At 36.7% G+C, this 12,752-nt stretch overlaps 1 protein-coding gene across 1 annotated transcript in view; it reads right to left on the minus strand.

Moving 5' to 3' along the window:
• Positions 1-4,112: 4,112 nt before the first annotated feature.
• Positions 4,113-12,752, minus strand: part of LOC150081407 (uncharacterized) — a 29,047-nt gene continuing 20,407 nt past the window's right edge. The window contains exon 2 of the mRNA XM_090379280.1: positions 4,113-4,871. Within this exon, the coding sequence (XP_090235406.1) occupies positions 4,213-4,794 (582 nt within the window). The 5' untranslated portion in view covers positions 4,795-4,871 and the 3' untranslated portion in view covers positions 4,113-4,212. The remainder of the gene's footprint in view (positions 4,872-12,752) is intronic.

Below are 12,752 nucleotides of genomic sequence, written 5' to 3' on the forward strand. Positions count from 1 at the left end.
GGTAGCTTCTCCAAAGAAGAAAAGTCCGTGCCCTTTGCGAAAACTCATCGCGCAAAAAGCGGTTATTTTTGGACTTGCGCTGGCATTCCAAAATGTTTTGTAGCTTTTCTGTGCCTCATATCCTCATTTTTCTTGTTTACTCTGAAAAGTGCACTAGGCGTTAAAGATGATTCGTTCCAAGAAATTGTTAAGTCTTCCATAAACTGAAACGCGTCCGAACAAAATTCCATCCTCTTGTTTTTATCGTCGATCGACTTCTGTACGAGCTGTAACTTGTATGGTTTCATCCTCAGACGACGGCGCGACACGTTACACACTATTGACATTGATATGACTGGCACGTCTTGAATTTCCCTGGGCCGCGCGTAAACTTCCTCGAACTAATTCCACTGCGGCCTCAGATTTTTGTTCGGCCACCATCTCGTTTGGGACGATTGCAAAAACAGGACTTTTTGAATTTCCCATATCGTTGCTGAACTGTAGGTCTATTCAGTGTCTTCTTTAAACAGCGTTCGAAATTTATGCATAACAACGGTGGCAGACTGTAGCTCGTTGAACCACAGTAAGCACTGCACCTGCTTGGAGTTGCCAAATTCAGTCATGATTTCTACTTTGTGCGTTATGGTCTAAGATGCCGATGCGCCTTAAAAAAACAAAAAAACAAAAAAAAAAACCAACAGCCATTGACCGTAGTTTTGCGATCTACTGCAGTATGCACATTTTCTGGTTGGTGAACTTGAAGATATCTTCTATCACCTGGAAGTGGTTTCAAGTTTGTATCATGTACGCTATTCACACAATGTTAGTTTCGTAAAGGAGGTTTGTGGACACCGTGTATTTAATGGAACAGCAAAGAATGCAGATGTATAGCGATTTGCAAGTCATTGAATTGTTTTTTGTTTTTTTTCTGTCCGAGTTCATGCTTTTGCTCAGTTTTAATGAAGTTATTTTTTTCTCAAAATAACCATTTATTATTGGGAATGAAAATGTATTTAAATTATTTCAAATAAAATTACAGAATAGTTTAGGGCTAAAGCCTCAGGTTACGTAGGGAAGTTGACGTACAAGTTAATCCAGTTGCATCATTTCTGTACGTAGCCAACTACTTAAGTAGTTATAAATTGGCATCATTAAGTATACCTCATATTGGAATACCTTCATAACGAGTTGCCATGATATTGCACTATCTCGAATAAGTAACGCTTCACCATAGGAGAAGACTATTGTTACTTATTCTCAGCGGATACCATCACCCATACGGCACCGTTTTGGAGCTTATTGGCTCATCAATGGGTGGTCAGGTACCCTGGTGTTGCAATGCTGACAACCCAGTTGCGAAGTATAACTCCACAATATGAGAGATGCCTGATGGCATCTCTCATATTGTGGAGTTATACTTCACAACTGGAGTTATATGTGGAGTAATTTAGATTACAGAATTGATGAGGAGCCAATAAGCTCCGAAACGGTGACGTATGGTTGAGGGTATCCGCTGAGAATAAGTAACAATAGTCTTCTATGGTGCAGCCTTACTTATTCGAGGTAGCGCAATATCATGGAAACTCGTTGTGAAGGTATTCACAATATGAGATATACTTAATGATGCCAATTTATAACTACTTAAATAGTTGGCTAAGTACAGAAATGATGCAATTGCACGAACTTGTACATCAGTTCAAATAAAATTTTAAAAACACTTAAACCACGAAAAAAAAAATATACAGCAAAAATAATTAATGATGTTGATATGTTTCGAGGGAAGGCAAGGTGCTGTTTTGCTTCTATGAACCTACCACCCACATACCAAAACATTTTTCAGGGGTGGTAAGGTTCATAGGAGTAAAATAGCACCTTACTTATAACCCTATTAACAGCATTAATTGTTTTTCTGTATTTTTTCGAGGTCTAAATGTTTTTAAAATTTTAATCTGAAGTTACTTTAATAGATATTCTTTGCGTTATTTGAATCGGTATAATTTTTCTTTTTCATAATGAATCGTTTGTTATATTTCCTAAAGTAGGATTGAAACAACGTTTGTAAAGTAAATTATTTCATGGTCTGACGATTATTCGGTATTATCATTTTACTTTTTTGTCTGTTTAGAATTCTGTGCTGTGACTCGTATTTAAACATACGAATCTGAATTTTTAAAAAAAGCGACTACCATAAAATTAATTTTGCATATATTTTAACTTATAACTGAAGTTTGAAAAAAAAAAAAAAAAAAAGAATAAAACAAATTTGAATCAACTTTTATTAAAGTATCGAAATGTATTCCTACATCGAAGTCTTGAGCAATTTACTGTAGATTCTTTATAATAATTTTTTGCTACACTCGTTTACATATTTTCTATGGATTGGTCATTTTCACTCAGGTTTTATTTTATTCATATATTTTTTATTACAGTTTAGGATTATTTAATCTGAACACATCCACCGACAGATCTCAGAATAAGGTGATGTAGAAATATAACTATTAATTAAAAAAATTAAAACTATGCGTAATACATGATATAAAATGCAGTCATGTGTAAATAATAGGCAAGCTAGCAAATATCGTAATCTGAACAAATTTATATAATTAAATTTTAAATACTTAAAGCCTTGAATACAGACTCAATTTATTTTCTCTCTCTTAACTGGAACCCTTTGCTGCATATCCCTTTTAAATAGGTTCCGCCTGATACGGATAATTCCGTATCAGGCGGGGACCTATTTAAAAGGCTCATGCAATTCGTTGAATGTCAGAATAGGCTTTCGTAACGTGCTGAGAGAATTTATTTTTAAACCTTATGTTTTAACAGCCTGAGCAGCCTTCTTATTTTTCATTTCGCCAGGTTGGTTGTTTAGTCTGAGGTAACCAAGTGGTCAATCCGAGAATACAGTAGTGTTCGATTTAACTTTGTTGAACTCATATGACCGCTAAAGACGGTTAATGACTTTTCTTGTTAAAATTATTAGTTGTAAATTCCCTCTTCTTTTATGAAATTTTATATTTGGCTCTTTCAGAAAGAGTTGAGAGACCATCCCCAATTTCATTAAAATCGGACAAATAAAAATCTGGCAGTTTAATTTTTTCAAAATTATTATATCTAAGGCACTGGATAATGTTTGTTGTCGTGTGCTGATTGAAGGAATAAATATGGAAAAAATAAGAAAAAAATATTGGGAATCCGCAGAAGGGGAAACGTTCTCGGTTTAACCACTACTCACTTTTTTTTTGTTAATGATTTAGTAAAAGTATCAACAAGGAAATATATTTTATTCTATTTGTAGAATAATATTTTATTATTCTACAAATAGAATAATATAATTATTCACAGCAGAATAATTATATTATTCATATAATATAATTATATGATATGAATATAATTATATTATTCACAGCAGAAACGTGAAAAATGTATTTTTTATTTAAATTTTTGTTGAAATCCAGGAGAAAATGTATTACAAAAAAAAAAGCCCGTGAATATTATGTTTGAGGTATGTGCAGCGAAATGAAAAAGAATTACTTTATATATTATTAGTTAATTAGAAATTAATTGCTATTTACTTTTAATTTCTGTTGAAAATAATTTCGATTAAGAAATAAATAAATCAAATGCGCCTATTTTATTATTTTAAATTTAAGCATGTTCTTGTGGTCTGTATTGCCTGTGTATGTTTATCTTGCTTTCAGAAAGGTTGCACTCCTCTGGTTTGAAGAAATTGCGTACGATACTGTACGATAAATATTTTAATTTTTGTTACAATATTGTGAAAGAATCGAAAATATTTCGCAGCTTGGTGGACCACCTTGTAAATCTGAAATCATTCATTACTATTTGTTTAAAACGTTACTTCGAATTTCAACTTATAAAAAATCTGGAATTAGTGCAAAAAGTTCTTAATTTAGAACTTCACTCGCTTCTTTCCCCCCCCCCCCTTCCCCTGCACTTAAAAAAAAAAAAAAAAAAAAAAGCAATTTCTCAAAGTCATATCACCAGGTGGTATATTGGTTTAACAGTTGATTAAAAAATTGAAAATTCGTCAAACATATTTTAATAATCACTAACGTAGAAGAATCCAGATGCGGATTCTGAAAACTTACACAGGTACATCAACAAAATTAACGTGACTTGCACTTAATTTATCATTCATACTTCACCCAACCATCAAGAGTCAGTTTATACACAACGTAGTCAAACACTTAATAGTCCCATTGCTACAGACTAGTGGCTTACTGTAGTTGCTAAAGAAACCGGATGTGACGTTCCTGTCATGTGCAGAGGTAAACTTCCCGAAGAACTCTGTGTACTGTCAGGTACGTATTCCGCAAACGATGAGGAATACGATTCGGTTCTCGTTGCTTCTACAGTCCCTCCCCCAGGGGTGCCCCCGTAAGGTTCATTTACAACTGGTACTTGAAATTCAGGCTGAAGGCTGCTGGAGGTTATCGGAAGAATGGTGGTATCACACGCGGACAGCTCGCTTTCTACCAAATGTGAACTAGGTGATGAGGATGAGGTAGCATTGGTGATAACAGGTGGGTCGGGGCCGTAAGAGTCCGACAAATTTACTCCCGAGTCATCCCCTTCAGCAGCGCCATGATTGTCCAATAGACTGTCGATATCCAAGTGAGCTTCCTGAAATAGCAGGTGCTGCCATAAACCGAGGATAAGAGGACTGTCTGCCGGCACGTGCTCCTCTTCTGTTAAAAACCGGATAGCTTCAGCGGCACACGCGCGGTAGCCAGCAATTAACATTTCCCATTCGTCCTCATTTTCGGCATTTGGCTGCGATGCAATAGGCATGGTGGGCGTTGTTTGTTGTGGTGTCCAAATGGTCTGATGGGGAAAGTGAAGATGGATCACCTCGTCATAGTCAAAACCTGAAGGAAGAGAAACGAAATTACTTAGTAACAAATACATAGTTAAAAGAAAATCATTTTTTAAAATTAGTTTACACGATTTTTATTTATTTTTGCGATCGATCGGTTGCTGACACCTGTTTTGGGGAAACAACGTTTTCATTAATTTGGCATTCAGATTGTGAAGTAGATTGCAAGCAATCGCCACGAGGGTTTTCCAGTATGTGCTTGAGTTGCTGGTTATAATCCGGGACTTTTCAAATTTAATGGCAGACTCTTACAATAACAGTAGCAACTGTTATTATAAGATAATTTCGATATTGTAATTATGACTGCAACTAGAGTGACCGTACGTACCAGTTTGACCGGGACAGCACATTTCAGGGTACTTGTCTCAGTGTCCCAAAAGGCAAAGTTTTGGTTTGATTTCGGTTTTTCGGCGCATGAGGAGCTAAGGCTATAATGCACCCAAAAGGCAAAGTAAAATATCACGAAGAACTTTTTAACTGCTCGCCAGTTGCATGATTAATTATAACTGTGGAAAAAACGAAACCTAGCGATTTTTGCTATTACGTACTTGAGAGAAATTGATTTAATTTCTCTGTAGTACATTAATAAAATCAAAACTCAATTCTTCCTTAAGAAGAATACAAAATTTCTTTTTCTTATTTTCCAGTGTGAAAAAATATATTTTTTTCCCTCTGAGAAACACCATTCATTGATATAATTTTTGATAGTACAGTAAGCATGCGTTTAAAATTGACATTAGAGCACATGACAACATTTGCTGTGATTTTTATTGTTATTTGTTTAGATCTAATAAATTGAACACTTATACCAGGACTATGCCCTTTAGTCATTATCAGTGTTTACAGATGTAAATAAATTCAGTTATTAATACTCTTCCAAAACTGATCGACCACCAGGTAGTACCCCTCTCTAAAATCCCGAAATTCTTAAAATCTGGCAACTTTCAATCTCCGTGGGTGCCGATTTTAAAGAGTTTACTGTAGACAGAAATAAAAATACCCTCATCAGGATACCCCAGGACCTCTTACCCTCACACACATAGGGTGGGTGGTGTAAAAAAATTACACAGATATGGTCTTCTCACAAGCTCGTTCTCCATTTCTAGAAAGCAGCAGTAAATATTAGTTACTTAATTACAGTAACTAGCACATATCCGGGAAGCCAGCGCTATTTTAACTATTAAAATTTGTCTAACTAAATTAATTTGTAATTTTCATGCTCTGGTAGGCCCCAGAGACTAGGGAAGTGTTCGACTTCATTGTAACTGCTTTTATGGCATCTGGTATACCAACACAACAGCTAAAAACACCGTGCAGTTTTTGTTGCATAGTTCGGATTCATTCTCAATACATACGTGTTAGTCAATGTACATCACACCAGGACCACGTCCAGTCCCGCATTTCTACTTTAAAGGAATTAGACTTCTTAAATTTGCATAATTTAAAAATGTTCTGTTTATACTCCGGCACGACAACCAAGTCAGAGTTTACAATAAATCGTCAATACAAATATTTATCGTATTTAGTAGTCACGGGCTTGAACCCCTGTTCACTCAAGGAACGCGTGCTATGCGCTCTCGCTCCTGACCACTGGGCTACGTCAGGCCTGAATTCTTCACCAGTTTTGAGCAAATTAGAAAGTTACACTCGGCCTATTCGGATATATGAGTAATACTGATAACTAATTTTATGGCGAACAAAATGTATGACGAAGCAAAGTATAGATTTAATTAGGACATGAGATGCTTGAGGAGTATCCCTCCATGTCTGGTTTAATTGTTCTCTTAAAATCGCTGTAGTTTGTGCTGGTCTTCTAATGCTCGTTGATACCGAATGTGTTCCAAAGATGATTTATCATTTCTGATTCTTCTCAGAGAGGAAAATCAGTCGGCTGCAGCCTATCGGAGAATTATCCGGTCTTCCATCTTTGATGTTTATCTGGACCTTCCAGCTGTGCGTTATTCCGTCCGCAACCAATATCGACATTGTCGTAGGATCTTGTATGAATAGCAGTTTGTTACACGGACCATCTAGCCTCACGTAATTCAATTATAAGATCCTATTCAATTACGTATATGACATACACGTGATATGGGGACACTCTCTTAAATTTAAATTGGCGAGTCAGTTTGTCGAAAAGGCTTTTTCGGCAATATTCAGTCTTCTTTTGCAGCTAATAACAGCGAGTGTCACACTGATCATTCCCGCACTATAGCCATAGGGATCTTTTAGACTAGCATGTTCGACATTGAAGAATTTGTTAGTGAAGTTGAAAAACGTATAGCTCTTTACGATACCCGATCGAAGCAATATAGTAATCGTCAAAGCTCTTCACTGATATACGGTAATACAAAAAGAATCATCAGGATATTTTCTGTAATCGCTAAACTTCAAGTGAAAAACACTTGTCAGTCTGGTTGACAAGGTAGGATGATCCCAGTTGTATGGTCTACCTGTACTCTGCGTTTATTCAATTATTAATAAATCAAAGGTTGGTGGGATCATCCTATCTTGTCGACTAGGCTGACAACAAGCGTTTTTCCCTTGAAGTTTAGCGATCACAGCAAATACCCTAATAGATTCTTTTTGTATTACCGCATGTCAGTGAAGAGCTTTGACTATTAACACGCTCGTCTAAAGGATCCCTTAGTTGTTGATGCACCGAAAAAATTCTAACAAACAATTGAACTGACCATTCCACTGATTTTCTACTGCTTATTTTCGCTTTTAACTTGTAGCTTGTTTGTTTGAATATTTCCATATATTACCACGATGCACTTGCATGCAAATTTTCAGACAATTCCATTGACTCTGTTAGCGTGCAGTAACTTTTCTGGTACTACGTTTTTCTCCTGTGATTGGTAATCTTTCATGAAGTTATCAGCTTGCACCGAAATATATCTTCATCTGTTGTTTCTTAGGAATAAATTTAATTATTAATACTGTGGAAGCAATTATGTATAGAATCAATTTGAAACTAATAAAATTTTTCATCATAAAGAACAGTTCCAATGTTTAGATGTTGACTATAGAACGAATGTAATTTCGAGTTCTATTTTTGCTCTTATGTGTTAGTGATGATGCTTTGTTGTTGTTCTAAAAAATAATTTTATTGGTTTGTTTATAGGGACTGAAATGTAATACTTCCTCGTAGTTAATTCTTAAAGGGTTGGTCAATATACTGCCAAATATTTCTGAATTGGGGTAATAAAAAATCAATTATTCTCTGCAAAATTAAGTGATTGAAGTTAAAACATTAAATCTGAAATGGAACAAAATGAGTTAAAAGAAAAGGAAAAAAGGACAGTGATAACTTTACCATATTTTTTTTTTTCTTTCCACCTTAATCATATTTTGATCAATAACGATCAAACGTTTATGTAAATTTGCATAATCAATAGCATTAACATTTACGTCCATCTGACTAATGGAGATTGAGAGACGGTGGCCCAGTTTGGCCACCACGCGATCTTTAAGGGAATTTTTTTTTTTTTTTTTTTCGGTCACATCGTCTCCTGCACGTTACTCATGATCATCTGTTTATGTAATTTTCGGAACATTCAATTTTTAGTAATTGCTTATTGATTATGCCAAGCACAATGTGCATAATAACGTGGAAGTACGCTTCATTTAATGGCAATTCAAAAAAAAAAAAAAAAAAAAAAATTGCAATAAATTTCGAGGGCTTTTCTTCCAACAAAAATGACTCGGTGCTTCGAAAAATTAATGATCGCTTGGACGGTCAATCGGCGGGTTTTTGAATGGGGAAATAACTTGTTTATAAATCTTCTAAAGAATAAAATTCTCAAAATTACAACGTTCTGCGAACTAGTAACGAAAATAACATTGTCCTTGAGTAAAATCAATGGAGATTACAAGGGAGGTTATCCCACCACACAACGCTGATTGTCTGTCCACGGAGAAATCCGCCTTTTAGCCCACAGGAGGGTGTTTTTGCAGGATGACACACACACTGACTGCTTATAGATAGCAAAGAAGAAAGGGAAGTATATGCCAGTTGCCAACCTTATTCTCTTACGAATCAGCCCCTGTTGAATTTACGCACATAAGTGGTTTTTACAGCATTTTAGAAATACGAATGGCTTTTAAAATTTCAAAAAAACTGGGACATTTATGGTCCCGAAAAGAAACTTTTGGGCCACCGGAACAAAATATTGAAAAGCAGAACAAATCCCGGAAGACTGAGAAGTCTGGTCACATTACCTTTGTGTGATGTGCAAATAATTGGCAGTTTTCATGAGGATATAGTGTCTGTCTGTCTCTTTTTTTATTAGACTAGTAGTTATACGTATTTAAAATTCAAAAACTCTTCACTATTGAAGGATCATTTTCGAATTCCATTACAAATTAACCGCAATATTCCGCTTTTGAAACAAGTGATTAAATGAAATGCAGGACATTTTAAATAGAGAGAGAGAGAGATTGGCTTCGCTGAACCTCACAATACTCTGGTTCAAACGTATACGCACTCCTGCGCGCAGACAACGGCGTACTTGTCAGGAGATTCCGTGAGATCGTAACATCTGTCGTTTGGTAGTACATGCAAAGCATGCAGCTGCAGTAAGCTCGTCTGCTTTTTCTTTTCTACAGCCATTCGCTAACTAAAAGAATAATGTCATCTGTATTTCTGTGATTTAGAAAAAAATTAGAATATCGACATTTTTTAAGTTTTAAATATCATTAATGTTGGTAAAGCGTAAGAAGCAAGCTTTGCTTTTGTGTTGGGCTTATTAGAAATATACTTTAGTGCACATTTGTGCATATCAGAATACCTTTCTGACTTAACGACAGAAATTACAGCGAAAACATTTTGAGATTTGATTTTTTTTTTTACTGTTTCCATATTTAATCAGTCATTAGAACAGGAGTTCTCAAACTGTCTTTCTCCAGAAACTTCGAGGGGGGGGGGGTGCAACGCATAAATTTGTTACATTTTGCCTTAACAGTAGTCGAACTCGGACTTTGGAGTATTATCAAGCTTACGAATCCGTTTTCCACTTGCTTGCTTTCTTATCAGAGGTACATGGTTCTATGAACCGCCATATTGCATTCTTTAAAAACTCAAAAAACCCATGCTCTGAGGGATATAGAACATTGTAGTAGGGCAATAAATATTGAGCACACCTTCGAAGGTAGGTGAGGGGAAAGGGTATTTCAAGTATGAGAAAACACCAGAGATATCAGTAGCAGCCAGTATAAGTCATACTAAGATGCTTATGGATTTACAAAAAAATGTCTGGTAACGCCGGTTGCCGTGCTAGTAATTTGCCGGTGAATGCTACAGTAGACAGAAGCACTCACAAGCAAATTTTATGCAGCTATGAGTTTTGCTAAACATAATTAACGGTGGACGGGTTTAGAAAATGCCTAGATAGCTATTGACTGTAGTGTATTGCTCCAATAATGAATGTCGGAGGAGTAGAATCATGTTGTTTGGTTGCTTTCTATAGTTTGGGATGGTACCGTTGATCATGGTGTGGAAAAAGCTTCTGCTGCGTCGGGTAAATTGCATTTTGTACACCTCGGTGGTACCGACACTTTGGCAACTCTATAGAACTTGCCCTTTCAGCACGATAATGCACCATCCCATAAAGTTGCTCTTCTAAGTGCCTGGTTTGAGGAAAATGAGGTCCCACAATTGGCCTAACCGCTACAGAATTCTGATCTGAATCCCACAAAATACCTATGAGATTGGACGCTACATCGGAAATATAGAAGTATAGCATACTTCTATATTTCAACTTTCTACGTTGAAAGAGGAAGTGTGCCAATCTTCAGCTGGCTGTTATCTTGAAAATCTTCCACAAAGAAAGTGTTATCATTCGGGCACAAGGAACCTGAACCACACCTTAGTAATATTAGAAGACAGTAAGTTATTTTCAAGTACGTGATTGCTCAAATGTTCTTCAATATTCCCTTTCTTGTCTCCTGGACTGGGGACGAGAGGGGATTATTGCCTCCTCGACAATACTCTCATACACAGTATTTTAATTGCCTCTGTTTGTAGGTTATTCTATGAATAAAAGTGTTCAGGAGTGAATATGTACCCCGTAGATTTGTGTGTGGATCCATGAACGACTTCAAATATAGGAAACGTGTAAGGGACATTCATGCTGATCTCACAGCAATGCTTCAACGTAGTTCCTTCTTCAAAAACAACTTTTCAACATTGGGACTATGAATACATTTATCCCATTATTTCATATATAAATACATTCATTAAACATATAAATACATTCATCCCATTGATGTCGCGAGGAATGAGTCTTTTTCACAACGTGGCTGAGTTAGTCGTTCTCAGGCGAGGGTAGAATGGTTTTTTGTCCCAGAAACTCGGAATCTTCGTCCAGCAAATCGATCACAGAACACACGCAGTTTTACAGCCATTATATATGGCGCAACTGGACTAAGTTGCTAATGTGCCTAAAAGCCTACAACTAACTACACACTGCTCGAAATATTCAGTACAACGTCAAGACTTGGACGTTTAATTTTAGTGATGTACGAACAATTTATAGTTTTTAATGGGACATTATTTCTAGACACAATATAATTTTTTTCTACTACGAAAAACGAGCATAATTCCATCCAATAAGCATCTTTCGATCTTTTTGTGACTCTGTTAATCGGCCCTCTTATCTGGTCTGTATCCCGATCGACAATGTGTTTCTTGCTCGTTGTGTGCAATGGTACGAGGATAGTTCAGTAAAATTCTATCTTCATGTGGTACCTTGAGTTTGGGCTGTCCAGGGTACGGGATTATTTGCTCGTACCACTGGTTTAGCACTTCCTCCAGTGGGAAGTGTTTCTTATTTTATTTGCCATGTTGTTAGGGCAGTAAGAACTGTAGAACAGAGGTTTTCGAAGTAGACCACGGTACATGCGTAGTTGTGACCCCATCTCCTTAGTGTTGACGGGCACTGGGCAGGCATTCCAGGTGATCGCCTTCCTGGCAGCAAAGGGCCAGAAACAACTAAACAACGCACACTCACTCAATCTGCACAGTCATAACATTATACACATTTCTGGCTTTTTACAGAATTCTGTATTCATCACAGTGTACCAAGGCCGAGTTGAACTGACGTTCAGGTGCCGCCCTACATAAGACAATATATATGAGGAATATTGTTTATGTAAGTGGCAGCTCCTAGAACGTCAGTTCAACCCCGCCTAGGCGCCTCCCTAGCCAGGTGGGAAGGAGCAGCAGTGCGTAGCGCACGCTTCTTGATTAGACCGGGATTCGAGCCCGTCACCACCAAATACAGAGGATGCGGAAAGGTCAGGGAATGACCACCGCATATCCCGGAGCAATATGGCCTTAGTTGCTAATGCTCCAAATAACAAACAAACAAAAAAAAAAAAAACTCAACCCCGCCTCGTATCTCTGTAAAGAACAGTATCACTACAAATGGGCCAGATATGTGAAATAAATATACATACTTTATATATATATATATTGGTTTTTAGTATACATATATACACAAACATACATACATAAACCGGAGAGAGAAAAGAAAAGAAGAGTAGATCTTCCAGTTGTGCAACCATTAAGAACGGCAGCATCAAAACACTTCGATGCCTCCAGCCAGATGGATTTGATCAACCTCGTATCACTGGAATCATACTTTTCCTTAGTTCAAACACCTCTTTAGCAAATACCTGGAGCATCTGAAACTTACTACAGTCTTTTAAAAATATAGTTTCTTCTCCTGGAGCTATACTCAAGAATTTCACTTATCGCTGTCCTGGCATTGTCATATATTCGACAATCATATAGTATGTGCTGCCAGCCTTCCCTGGCCCCGCAAAAACAAGGGTCCGTGTTACTTAGTCCGAATGCATATAATTTCTC

The sequence above is a fragment of the Mastigoproctus giganteus genome, chromosome 8 (assembly GCF_048544385.1).
Source record: "Mastigoproctus giganteus isolate SK-2022 chromosome 8, ASM4854438v1, whole genome shotgun sequence".
Taxonomy (NCBI): domain Eukaryota; kingdom Metazoa; phylum Arthropoda; class Arachnida; order Uropygi; family Thelyphonidae; genus Mastigoproctus; species Mastigoproctus giganteus.